General features: G+C 41.6%; 1 protein-coding gene across 1 annotated transcript; it reads right to left on the minus strand.

The window, feature by feature from the left end:
- Positions 1-211: 211 nt before the first annotated feature.
- Positions 212-13,345, minus strand: Ltv1 (LTV1 ribosome biogenesis factor). Its single transcript, XM_070010159.1, has 11 exons — positions 13,203-13,345; positions 12,238-12,369; positions 10,705-10,875; positions 7,145-7,232; positions 5,039-5,180; positions 4,421-4,682; positions 2,620-2,747; positions 1,489-1,628; positions 1,127-1,179; positions 735-935; positions 212-595 (listed from the first exon to the last, which is right to left on the minus strand). Exons 1-11 carry the CDS (start codon positions 13,203-13,205, stop codon positions 485-487), a joined length of 1,431 nt encoding a protein of 476 aa, XP_069866260.1. The 5' UTR covers positions 13,206-13,345; the 3' UTR covers positions 212-484.
- Between the last annotated feature and the right edge of the window lie 66 nt (positions 13,346-13,411).

Below are 13,411 nucleotides of genomic sequence, written 5' to 3' on the forward strand. Positions count from 1 at the left end.
CCAGTGGTATGTTCTCAGGAGAACTCTTCTCACCACTGAGCAGCATAAAGTCAGCATTTCAGAATTGAGCTTAACCAGGCCACTTTTCTACATACAGCAAATTAAACCATGTAATTCCTGAAAAGGCGTGGAGAGGTTTCAAAGAAATATTTGAGAACATCTGCAGCAAACAACTATGACAACCATACAAATAAATGAACACACCAATCCATTCAAGTTATGTTTGCCTTTAATTTATCCAAACATTTCACATCCATGAAGTCATTTATTTCAGAGGAAATCTAAGCTTATAATATTAAATTTAAAACATTACAATATTTACAAGACAGCTGACGGGAAACTTGCTGGTACAAAAATAATACAAATATTGTATTTTTCTCCTCATATTTGCCAGCACAAATGGTAAAGCAAATAGCTTTGTGTCTCTGAAGACCCATGAGAGGCCCCAGACGGCGAAGGTGGCTTATTCTGAACTTTCCATTAGCTACAGCTTTAGCCCCTCAACATTCTTCTTCAAGTTCAGCAGCTCCTTTTCCTGCCTTCTTTTCTCCAGCTTGAATGCTAACTTGTTAGCTTTTTTTTCCACTCGTCGTTCCTGCATGAGAAGATTCCCCATTATAATATAAATCTTCAAATGGATAGACTACTTCCACAAAAGGCCACAAAAACAAACTCCCAGAAACCTCCCGTCCACGGGCGCTTTGCAAATTTCACATCTGGAAAATGTATTTTACCTTGCGTTCCTCTTTTATAGCTTGCTTTCTTGCTTTTTTATCTTCTTTGCTTTCATTTTTAGACCGTGGTTGTGCTGACACCTTAGGCAGGTCACTGCCATTAATCATCTGCATTCGTTCAACCTGCTTTGCTGTAAGTCCTTTCTCAGGTAAGACATTGAGAGGTATTCCAGTCTTAGAAGAAAGGTGGATTTTCCTGGGCTGAAACAGAAAGGAAATGTACCAGAGTTATTTCCATTTCTCACTAACACCACACTAACAGCTCACTAACACCATTATGGTGCATACTTTTCCTTAATAGCACCAGCCCAAAGGAACAAAACTATGAGAATATTTCTAACTCCACTTTCTGTACTAGATATTCAAAAAAACCTCAGGACACTAGGACTTACCTTTGGTTCATACTTGATAAGCTGTGGATGATTGTATAAATTAGAATATGTACCTTTTAAAAGGAAAGAGAGAGAGAGAGAGAGATCTGTATCAATTATGAATACTTTCAGCAAAGCATTATCACCTTCCTGGCCTTAGTGTTTCTATAGTACAAAAACAACACTAGGATCTCTCGGGGGAGTCTTTTAAAATTGTTTACAACTTAGTTCTAGGAATAAAATCTTCTCCATAAATCCCATAAAAGCTTAGTTTCTACTGAAATACAGGCACTTCTTTGAAGTGTACGCTAAACCCTTCAGATTGCTAAACCCTTCAGATTAGCTGGACCTGAGGCGGAGTGGGATGGAGAACAGGGACTCACTGCAAATGGACTCGCAGTCCCACTTCTCTTTGGCTTCTTCCAGAACTACAGTAATGAGCTCTTCCTCCTCAGACTCGTGGAGCTCATTCAGTGGCAGGTCTTGATCCTCAAAGGGTTCAAGGGTATTCAATTTAACACAACTTTTGGTTGAGTTAAGAAAAGAAAAAAAGGTGGGTGAGAGAGAGAGAGAGAGAGAGAGAGAGAGACAGACAGACAGACAGACAGACAGACAGACAGAGACAGAGAGACAGAGAAAACACACCCATTAGTATAGGTTGATGAGAACAGCTATGGGAACAGCAGCAATTTCTAAAACCTCACATTCCTGTGTTTGATAAACTTGACTAGGTCCAGCCTTACTTTGCCCTTCCAATTGGTTTTGAACATTCACTCTGCTTTGAAAAGTAGGTGAGAACTATCTGTACTGTTGCATGACTTATTTTATATACTAAACAAACATGGGAATTTCCCATGGAAAAGAGGCTTTTTACAAGCCTGGGAAATCATTACCCATCCATCTCTTCAAACAACAGACATAGATTTAAAGTATGTAACTCCTTTCCTGCCGTGGGATCTTCCCAGCATAGTGATCACCCAGCATCTGACCTGCTTAGATCTAAACAGCTCATCAGCTTCTCAGAGAAGTCACTTTGATGCAGATGCTGATTCACAAATAACTTGCTAAGTCAATTCTGCTAATCCAACTGGAAAGAAAAGCTCTTCATTGTTACCACATCTGTTTCTCAGAATGCCCAGCTATTTCAACAATGAAATGAAAATGTGTAAGTTGAAGTAATTATCCAGCCAGAAGCTACAAGCACCATGATATTCTCCAACACCACTGTGTTTTCCTACCTCCCATTCTGTCATACTACCACAACATCTGCAAATAAATGATAGAGAGATAGTGGTTCCCTCTATACTCCTACCATCACATTTAGCTTCAAAACTCTTAATATCAAAATATAGGCCCAACATACGAGAGTGCAAACCCAAGATTACTAAAACATTATTTCCTTAACAATGGATTCTAATGAGGTGGACCATTTCCCATAATTCAGTTGTGCACCTACAGATATCATTTGGGGACCGAAAACTGCAGCAGAATGAGGGAAAGAAAAGTCGCCATACTTCTCTGCCTTCTCCTTAAAGTAGTCATTCAAAACTTCCCGCAAGCGGTTGCTGTCGACCTGAATGGAACCTTCCAATTCAGCATTATCCAGAGCTCCAATTTCAACATCATCATATTGTTCATAAAACTGAAAAAGAGACATCATGAAACAATATTTCAATATTACTTTTATGTTAACTTTTTTCCCATGTAATTTTTAAGCATTATTATTATAAGATCATAACTACTGTTACAATATTAGCAGTGTCTCAAGTGGTGGCTCATACCAATCTCAACCAAAAGCTGGATGTGAAGTAGCACCCTCATGTCACCCCAACCATAAGGAAATATCAACAGAAGCATCAAACTCGAGGCTGGTCAAGGGGAAAAAAGTGAGACCCTACCTAAAGCAAAGAGGGCTGGGGGGTGGAACTCAAGTGGTAGCTGCCTGTCTATCAAGTACAAGAAGTACAAGGCCCTCAGTTCAACCCCAACTACCACAAAAAACAAACAAAAAAAGGAAGGAAGAAGGAAGGAAGGGAAGGGATGTAGCACCATTAATAAAAGAGGCACTGAAAACATTTTAGGCTAGTATTTCTTTAACAATTAGTAAGTTAACTAACCAATTAACTTGTTTAACCAGTAACAGGATTTGGACTGAGGGCACCAGCTTTCTTGCTTGCTCAGCTGGCACTTTGCCATTGAGCCGTGCTTCCAGATTCTGCTGGTTATTTTGGAGATACAGTCTTTTTGATTTTTCTGCCTGGGCAGGCTTTGAACCACAACCCTCTAGATATTGGTCTCCTGAGTAGCTAAGATTACAGGAATGAGCCAGTGGCAGCTGGCTTATGCCAGTACATTTAGATTCACACTTAAGACTGAAAACAAGGTTCATTTAACATGAAAAAAAAAAACTGGGGAGAATAACATAGTCAGAGTTCTTTATCTTACAGCATTAACAATTCTTCCAAATTCCTTGACTATGTAAGACCAAAAGATTGTGGAATGGAATACAGCCTATTACTCTATAGATTTTGTTATTGCTTAGTCAATGTCTATGACATTAGTGAAATGCTGTTAACATGGTCAGGCTCTGTGGAACAACAGTGGGTGTGATGTATCTCCTGCTCAGTGGCTGCTCACAACAGCTGGGCTCTCTTGACAGGGAAATTTACACTTGTGAGAACATAGCAAAGTTAGAACTTGTGTATTGGGTTGATCCTGAAGGAAGTCATTCCTTCGCTGGCTCACATTTACTGAACAACGTGAACTCCTACTATTTGCCAGAGACTACTTTAGGGCTTTCTCACATACCAGTGAGCAAATCATACAAGAATCCTTGCCCTTGGGGAACTCACATTCTAATCCGAGACAAACTTGTATAGAACATACATAATAAGCATATTAGAGACGTCAGGAGGCGGTAAGTGCTACAGGACAGGACAGGACAGGTGGACAGCAATCTGCACAAACAGGCTGTGGGACGGGTCTGCACACCCTGCAGCCAGGCTGTCACAGGAGAGCAAAATCTAGTATATTACAATTCAGGCTTTTAAAGCATCTTATACTCCATTTCACTTTTGTTCATTAATATTAATTATGCCTGAAAACTCCAAACATAAGTAATTGAAAGACGTGGTATTTGTGTTGTGCTCAGGCCAATGCCTAGGAAAATAGAAAATCAGAATTATCACCAGCCCTCTGAAGCTATACACATTTCTTCCCAAATTAAATCTAGCATGGGTTTTAAGAAAAAGAAGAGGCTTCTGGGTTCAACCTCTCACTTTAAAAAAGACATTACAACATCATTTGGGGCCTCACCTTTTCAAACCTCTCATCGTGCAGAGTCAGCTGCTCGTTCCTCCTCATGACTGAGGAGGTCATAGAATAGTCTGTGAAGCGACTTTTCGTTTCCTCGTTCCAGAACAAATGCCGCTCGCTGACTCCACATGGGGTCCCAGGGGCAGACGTGTCATCTTCATCTGACATTGGGCCTGCAGAGCCACAGTCACCACTGCCACTTCCTTCTTCCTCCTCCTCATTCACATCTTCCCACTCACAGCCATCTTCGTCCTCAGACTTCCTAAGGACAAAGAGTCACATGGCGTGTCAAAACAACAGGGTCAAGAGAGTAGAAGACAGAACTCTACACACATAAAACTGGATGCCATTTTGGAAGGGCTCGAGGGCAGGCAGGAACTGAGATGCCTCTTGACTCTACTGGCAAGGAAGACTAGCAATGACGTGGCAATTGTGCTCTTGAACTTCAGCTTCACCTAGCAGCATGTCTCCCACTTATATGGTTTCTGCTCCAAAATACCAAAGTGTCAGAATAGATGCTCCTAAAGATCTCTTCCCTCCACAGGATGGCTGCCTCTCATCCCCTCTAGCCCCTGAAGAAGCAGCAGCGATCTTATCTCTGCTGACACAGCCACATACAGTATATCTGTTCTTGTGTCCTCTCCGGTGGGCTTATTGGCCTGAAGAATGAAGTCATCCTCAAGCAGATTATCTGGGTCATCAAAGTCAAAATCATCATCAAGAGCTGCGACAATGTCAGGATCCAAATCCAGTCGAGGGCCTAAAAGGAAGACAAAATTGAACAAAATCTCCCAAGGAAGAAAGCAAGAGCCATTCACTTTACTAGATTTGGGAGAGCCACATTCTACTGTGTAGTAAGGATAAAAGAATGACTAAAACTTAAGGTCAGCCAGTGTAAGGGCACTTGCCTGCAATCTCAGCACTTGTCTTGCATGCATGAGGCCCTGGGTCCAATTCCTCAGCACCACATAAGCAGAAAAGGCCCGAAGTGGTGCTTTGGCTCAAGTGATAGAGTGCTAGTCTTGAGCTGAAGAGCTGAAGGACAGCGCCCAGGCCCAAAGTTCAGGCCCCATGACTGACAAAACAACAATAACAACAAAAAACCAACCTGGATTACACAGCTTAAGCCAATAACTAAGTTTAGCCTAGCTGGAAAGATAAGAATGGGAAAAGAAAGTTTTTGTTTTTTTCCATTAAAACCTCTTCCAATACAGATCTACAATAGTAAACTTCTTTTTATTGAGCAAAATTCAAAAACTTTCACCAGTAAGAATCTAACTCAAGTAACTCAAATGGTTGTATACTGTTACGTTCAGTCGTTCTGTTGTGAGATTTTTAATAAATCAAAACCTCCTCCTTTGGCTTTCTTTTTTTATTTTTAAGGGGAGGATGGCAATACTGAGATTTTAACTCAGGGACTTGTTGCTAGGCAAGCACTCCACTAATTGAGTCATACCTCAAGATTTTTTTTTTCTTTATGTTTTTAGAAAGGGTCTTTAGTCTTTGGCAGGGCTGGTCATGGACCACAATCCTCCTAACATAAGGCTTACAGGGACATACTGACATGCCTAAGCCGACTGGTTGAGAAGTACATCTCAATTTTTGCCTGACTGGCCTCTAATTACTATGCCTCCTCCCAGGTGGCTTGGATTACAGGCAGCATGAGACACTGTACCTGACCATTCAGTTATATTCTTTCAAAAATAATGAGTTCAAGAAAATCTTTGACTTTTTCCCCCCCAAGAAAACGTCCAAGAACCAACTTAATCTGGAGCAGATTCCAATACCATCTTCTACCCAGTGCGCCACTCTCCAGTCCAATGTCCTCCTAACCCTTACCGTTCTGGCAATCTGAAATTGGTGCAGTTTTTGATATTCATGCTCTTTGCTTTTCTACAGTCTTCTATCTGGACCACTTTTCCCACTCCTCTCTCCCTCCTTTTATCTGCTTTCAATGTAGAAAGTCACTGGGAGCTTGGGCTACACCTCAGAGATACAACACTTGCCTAGCACATGTGAGACCCAGGGTCCCATTCCCAGCACCACAAAGAATAGAAGGACAAACTTAGACACCACCTTCTTGGAAGTCTTGCTGAACTCCTTGAGGCTGGGTCTGGTGCCCATCTACCAGCATTTAGTGCCCACTTACTACTTTTTCTAGACATAAATTCCTTGAGGTCAGGGACTATGCTTTATTATGGTCTAACACGCAAGACACTGCCACACAGTGGCAACTGAGTAGTATAAATTAATAAAGAGTGCTATGCGGCAATGCTATTGTGTTAGCCAATAATTAATGTAGCTCTGAAAACACCAAACATTACTTCTGTGGACTTCAGTGTTTCTTCTAAATTACAATGTTGGTACTGAAAAAATGTACAAAACCACAGGTTACTGTTTAAAAATCACACTACTATCTGTAATGAATGCTTAATACCACTATTATCTTTGTAAGAGGTTTGGTGAATGTTAACATTCTTCTATGAGAGCCACACAAACAGTTTTCCCACATTCCTCTCCAAATATGATCTCTAAAGACCTATGCTTCTGATAGCATGTCCAAAAATCTGCTGACCACATCCATCCTGGCCTCAGGATCTATAATCTGAATTCCAACACAACTCAACGGATTCAACTCTTTATCAAGGAGGATAAAATTCTACATCATTCCATCTCCTTATGTAAAAATTTGTCTTCTGGAAAAGTTGAAGAATTTAAACACACCTGAAACTGGAGCCGCTTTATTTAGCAATCCAACATCTTCCTCAAACTCTGATGCAAACACTGATGAAGGCAACTTAATCCCAGTGCTCTTGAAAAAGAAATCACAACTATTAGATTTTCTTAGAAACTATCAATTCTTATATGGAGTTAAAAAGTATCCTCTCAAAATTCATGTTAATCTTGCCCTTCACAATGTGACCATATCTGGAATCAGGCCCATTAGCTTGTCCTCTCTGAGTCATGTAGAAATTTACTCCTCATTAAAAGATATTAAGACATGAAACCAGTTGATAAGAGCTTTACTGACACGAATGGAGTTACGCATTCATGGATTAACAGGTTATCTGGGGTTATTAGTAAAAGAAAACATCCCATGTCTTTAGAGATGGAATTAGTCCAGATGAAGTCAGATTCAAGTGTGTGAACCCCACTTCACTGGACACGTGAAGACAGATAAGGAAAATGAGGGATGAAGATGCAGGAAGACTGGAGTGATATGTCAAGCCAAAGAACTCTGAGGACAAATTGTCCAGAAGCTCCAGGAGCTATGGCTGCCACAACTGATAATCTTCCTAAGCTCTCCAAATGGGAATGGCTCTGCCAGTATCTTGATTTCAGACTTCTGACCTCTAAACTTTGTGAGAATAATGCGTGCTGTTTAGCATGCCTGTTGTTACAGCAGTCCCAGAAAACCATTACAACTACATTCTGTCACCCCTGGGTGCCATTATACATCACAAATATGTATTCCATCACCATCCCCAAGTGACTGTCCTACGAACTGTCCCACAATGTGTCCCATCACACTATGCCATTTAATCCTAAGCCTGGTAATATTTCACTTCTTGTCACTGTCAAAATAGGTAATAGTACCATATACAGACTGGTCCTTAAAGAGTTTCTGGGATTCAAACCCATGCAAGCTACTTAAACATGTGCTAGCCTATATTCCCAATTGGTCCTTCATCTTTAATTTCTTTCCTCAACCAGCCAGTAGTGTGAGGGTAACAGTATATGTTAAGTCTCTGTGCACTTCCCCTGCCTACAGTCCAGTAGTAGGCAGGCTGCTGGAATGGAGGCTCTCACTAGCTCATTTTTTTTGACAAGAGTGCTCCGAGCTGGACACCTCTAAGGACCACGAGCTATGTCTCATAGCTGCAGTGAACACAGCAAGCTGTCCATGCTTCCAAAATGAGATTCTCAGTGGTATAAACATGGGTGAAAATTTTTTCCACTGTAGACTCTGTTTTTAAAGAGCTTTACTGAGATGTAATTTTCATAGTATATAATCCACTATTTCAAGTGTACATCTTAGTAGGTTTTTGTATATTACACTAGTTATTCCTTAAAACTATGACAAATACACATCATCTGTTTAAAAAATATTCCATCATTTGTATTCACTTGCTTCTGTATGCTATTATGTCTGGAAATGATGCAGAAACTTGGGTGGGGATGACACTAAGGCTTGAAGCCATGGACAATTCTTACTACTGACATGGATTCTTCATGTAATACTTTACTACTCTCAAAGTAAGTTAAAAATGCATATGAATTTTTCATGGTACTCTGGTTATCTTGAAATTCTGAGGGTAAAATGTGGGGAGGGGACCAGCTTGCATTTTATACACGTCACTGTGGGAGAATTTTTCAAGCCTTGAAATGGCAGTGTAGACAGTATAAATGGTAGTTTAGAGAGTAATTATTTTCTCTTTAGAGGAGTGTGCCTGCCCACTGCCTACCGCAGCCACCCCCTTGCTTCTGTGAAAACCAGTGCATGCTCAAGCACCCTCATCTCTATGTTGCTTTCTACACTGCCTTACATTTTGTTCCTACAGTTTATTCAGAATTGCTTCCCTATCAAATTTTGGTGGTTTGAGACAAACTATAGTAAAAGGAGTACATGGAACTAATTCACATTTTGCACAGACTATAAAAAAATCAATAATACTGCCAGGCGCCGGTGGTTCATGCCTATAATCTTAGCTACTGAGGAGGCTGAGATTTGAGGATCACGGTTCAAAGCCAGTCCGGGCAGAAAAGTCTGTGAGACTCTTATCTCCAATAAACCACTAAAAAACAGAAGTGGTGCTGTGGCTCAAGTGGTAGAGCGCTCGCCTTGAGCTGAAGAGTGCAGGGTTAGCGCCCAAGCCGAGAGTTCAAGCCCCACGACCGACCAAAAAAAAAAAAAATCAATAATACTTTTGCTTTAAAAATTGAATCCACTTGTTCTTTGAAACCAACTAAATTATCCATGGAATAGCCTTGTTCTGTTAAAAACCAAAATGCTATGCTAGTCTTGTACTGGTCAGTACAATTCAGCCAGACAAATCTTAGTACTTTATAAAACTTTTCTCCCTAGGAAAGATAAAGCTATTGAGCCACTAGGCCCCTGTCTTCCCTCAGTGGGGTAGAGAAGGCAGTGAGCCAAAAAATGCCCTAATACTAATGCTGATAGAGTCTTGAGGAAGAAAGGACTAAAGAAGCTGACTCTACCATGAGTGAGGTTTGATGGTAGATGGGGAACATTATAGGAGCTCATAAACGGAGAGGCTGTAGTTATACCTGTTTCTCTGGGGGAAATAACCAGAAACCTAACCTCCTACTCTTCTCTTTCAACATGAACTGCAAGAGCTATGATCAGACCTTCCTTAAGGAAAGAAAATGCTTAGGCAAGGAGAGGATTAGGAAAAAAGCAGCAGAGGGAAACTGGTGCCCTTTTCATCATTTCACCTTTGACCAAACCCAATTCTCCACAGAATATTTACTTTATATTAAAAGTAAGTGAGGCATGGTTGGGAAGTTGGCTCAGTGGTAAAAGTGCTTGCCTCACATGCATGAAGCCCTGGGTTCAATTCCTCAGCACCACATAAGCAGAAAAAAAAAAAAAAAGGAGAGCCGTAGGAGGTGCAAAGACCCTGTGATCCCTTCCCTCAAATCAGAACTCTCCTATTTACAAAAAAAAAAAAAAAAAAGTAAGTAAGGCATACAGTAACTATCTTTAACATAAACGGGGGGGGGGGGGATGATCTTCCTTGAGTAGCACTACTTTCATATAAATATGTTCTCTTATTTGTATTTAAAAGTAGTAAAATACACTGTACTTTTGTTGAGAGGAGCGATGGGCACTGGGTTACAATCTATTTTTGCTGTATTCTTATGGTTAGCCTGCACCTTTGCACAAGCAGTAAAGACTTAAGCATTGCTCAGTGGTGAGGTTCTATCTTAGAACAGTTTAGGATCAGGAAGTAGATTCTACCATACAGAATGTCAGCTGCTTTTCTTGAAAACTCTGCCTCCCTTAAGTATGTATATCAATCAAAAGTTCTGACCCTGTCAAAATGCTGCTACTGTTGACACCCACCACTAGAGAAGAGGTGGCCTGCTATCCCCTCCTGATGGTGGTAAACATAGGCACACACAGGGCACATACACGCCAGCTGTATTCTTCATAGCGACATACTTCTAATCCCAATTATTCTGACTTAAAACATGAGCCAGTAGTTTCTATACCCATGCCCTCACTCACTCTTTCACACTGAATTGCTGAGAAGACTTACTGGAATTACTAGCGTTTCTTCTTTCTCATCTCTGCTGCTGTATGTACCAAAGGCACTGGGAATTAGTTCTGAGGGCCCAGATGGTTCCTTCAGGTGCTGCAGGTAGTCATAGTCATCATCAAAGAACACTCCGTATTTCCTCTGTTCTGCTCGCCTTTCTTCTTCATTTACCTTAGATAATAAACAGAATGGGATTACTACCCCTCCTGGGGCTAAGTCTCAGGAAACTTACATGAGCACAACTTCCAGCATATGAACACTGGCTAATAGGAACGAGGCACAGACTAACTCATAAAACAGCTTCTAAACACAAAATTAAAATGAAATAAAAACAAGCTAGATGCAGTGACACATGTCTAGAATCCTATTTCTTTGGGCAGCTGAGGTAGATTACTAAAGCCTCTGAGTTCAGGACCTACCTGGGTGATGTAGCATGCCCTTATCCAAAAAAACCAAACAAAAACCCCCATCAAAACCCAAAAACCACCACCATAGCAAAAATACAAACAATAACTACTAGATATTTCTGTGTAATGCTTCAATCTAAGCAACACAAACACACTTGCTTTATTATGTATTTAAAAAGCTAAAAGATTTGGCAACTTTGAAAAGTAAGTATTATTTCTTGAATTTGTAAGAAAAAAATATTTTTTTAAACTTTTGGGTGCTAGTCTAAGGTTTAAACTCAGGGCCTCAAACTCTTGCTTTTTTTTTTTTTTTTTTTTTAATCAAACTTGGTGTGCTACCACTTGAGCCACAGCTCCAATTCTGGCTTTTTGCTGGTTAGAGATTCGATTCTCATGGACTTTTCTGCCAAGGCTAACTTCAAACTACAATCCTCAGATTTCAGACTCTTGTGTAGTTAGGATTACAGGCATGAGCCACTAAATCCTGACAAGAAAAGTCTTCAACGAACAAAAACCTCCATTTTTTATTTAATGAGAGCTAAAACATAGCTAATGTTCTCAACACTTTTTCACATGTTAACACATCTTACACTCTAATAATCTCTACCCTCTACACTCTACCAACCTCTTCCAGACTTCCTGGCATCTTCCAGAGCTAATCTGTGGAGCTCAGATGTCTCATAGTTGATGAACTAAGTGACACCAGAAGGCAAAATGAAGCCTTGTGAAGACATTGAAATGGAAGGATCCCAGGGAAAGCAAAGGTAGAGTAAGCGCTGTCCCTTAAATAACATCATGCAGCATTGTAACTGGTAGTTTAGTGAATATTGACAACTGCTCTACCAAGCTTTGTTCATTTAAACATCCCAAATGGAGATTTTTCTATCCTTCTAGTCCAAACTAATATATGTGGTATAGCACATAAGTCTGAAATCAGCATGTAAGTCTGACAATAATCACAGATCACTTCTAAGAAGACCCATTACTTGAGAGTAACAGTGGGCTAACAATGCACTAAAAACTACGAATAGGGACTGAGGGTGTAGTTCAGTGGTGGACCACTTCCCAGGCATGATCCTCAATACAACAAAACAAAATTAACAGTCCACCTACTGGCAGAACCTACTTTCTGGGTGGGCAACAGAACCCTTTGGGGTGCAGACTCATCTGCTGCTAAAGGATCTCGTTGGCTCCGGTGTACCAAGTGAAAAGACACAGCCTTCTTCTTCTCTATAAAGGGCTTTTTCTTCCTGTGAGGCTTGAAAGGAAGAGGAAAAGAAGAATTAAAGAGAGCCATGAAACACCCAATCCCAACACAGTAGTCTTCACATGCATTTTTAAGTAAGTGATGTGAAATCTGAGCAGATTTTTCACATCTCCATTTCTAGGGCTGGCAACTGTAGCTGTATTTTACAGCATTCATACTTACCTTCCGTAACAAATACTGGTTGCACCTTCACTATCTCTGTGCTAGGCTTTGTTGTGAAAGCGGAGAGTACAACAGTGAAAAAAATCAGAAGTCCCTGCTCTTAGCAAGCAAATCAATGAGACACTGATGTTAGGGAAAGATGAACCATGGCGGTGTCAGACGCCTGGTGAGTTTCTTTGGACTGGGTGCTCAATGCAGGATTCCAACAGACGGCTCAGGAGCCAGGGACATCCCAGACTAGAGAGTTCCAAAAAGGGGAACATTTCATCTTACCGACCAGTCTAAACCATCCAATGTTTTAATACCATTTACCATCATCCCTTTCTAAATAGTCTTATTCGACTATTCAATTTTAAGTGCTCTAATCCTATAATAAATAAACTGACTCATGTCTAAAACAACCAGAAACTCCTACCGGCCCTGGGTGGGCCGGCACAGGTCTGCAGCGATTCGATCCCGCGCAGGGCCACAGCCAGCGGGGTCAAAGGGACGCAGGCCATCGCTTCCAGCCACCGCCCTAGTGAAGCGCGGCCGGGATGGGGCGACCCAGTTCGGGGCACTGGACCCACAGGCAGGTTTCCGAGCCAAACCCAGCCGGCCCCAGCCACCGGCCTCGGCCCGACCGCGGCGCTCCGCCGCCGAGACCACCAAGGTTTGCTCACCATGCTGTATCTGCGCGGCGATCACCCTCAACAAGAGCCGGGGAGTCTCAAGAACACCCCCCAAACCGCCGCGGAGGCCAAGGCCCGGCTCCAAATCGCGTCCTCAGGCCTCCACTCACGTGCGACCACACGGCCCGGCAGCACGTCACGCTGGAGCCCGTGACAACAGGCCAATCACCGAGGAGCCGGTAGGTCGCAGCCGGAAGTTG

This window comes from Dipodomys merriami, unplaced genomic scaffold (genome assembly GCF_024711535.1).
Source record: "Dipodomys merriami isolate MVZ:Mamm:240054 unplaced genomic scaffold, mDipMer1.0.p SCAF_8, whole genome shotgun sequence".
Lineage (NCBI taxonomy): Eukaryota > Metazoa > Chordata > Mammalia > Rodentia > Heteromyidae > Dipodomys > Dipodomys merriami.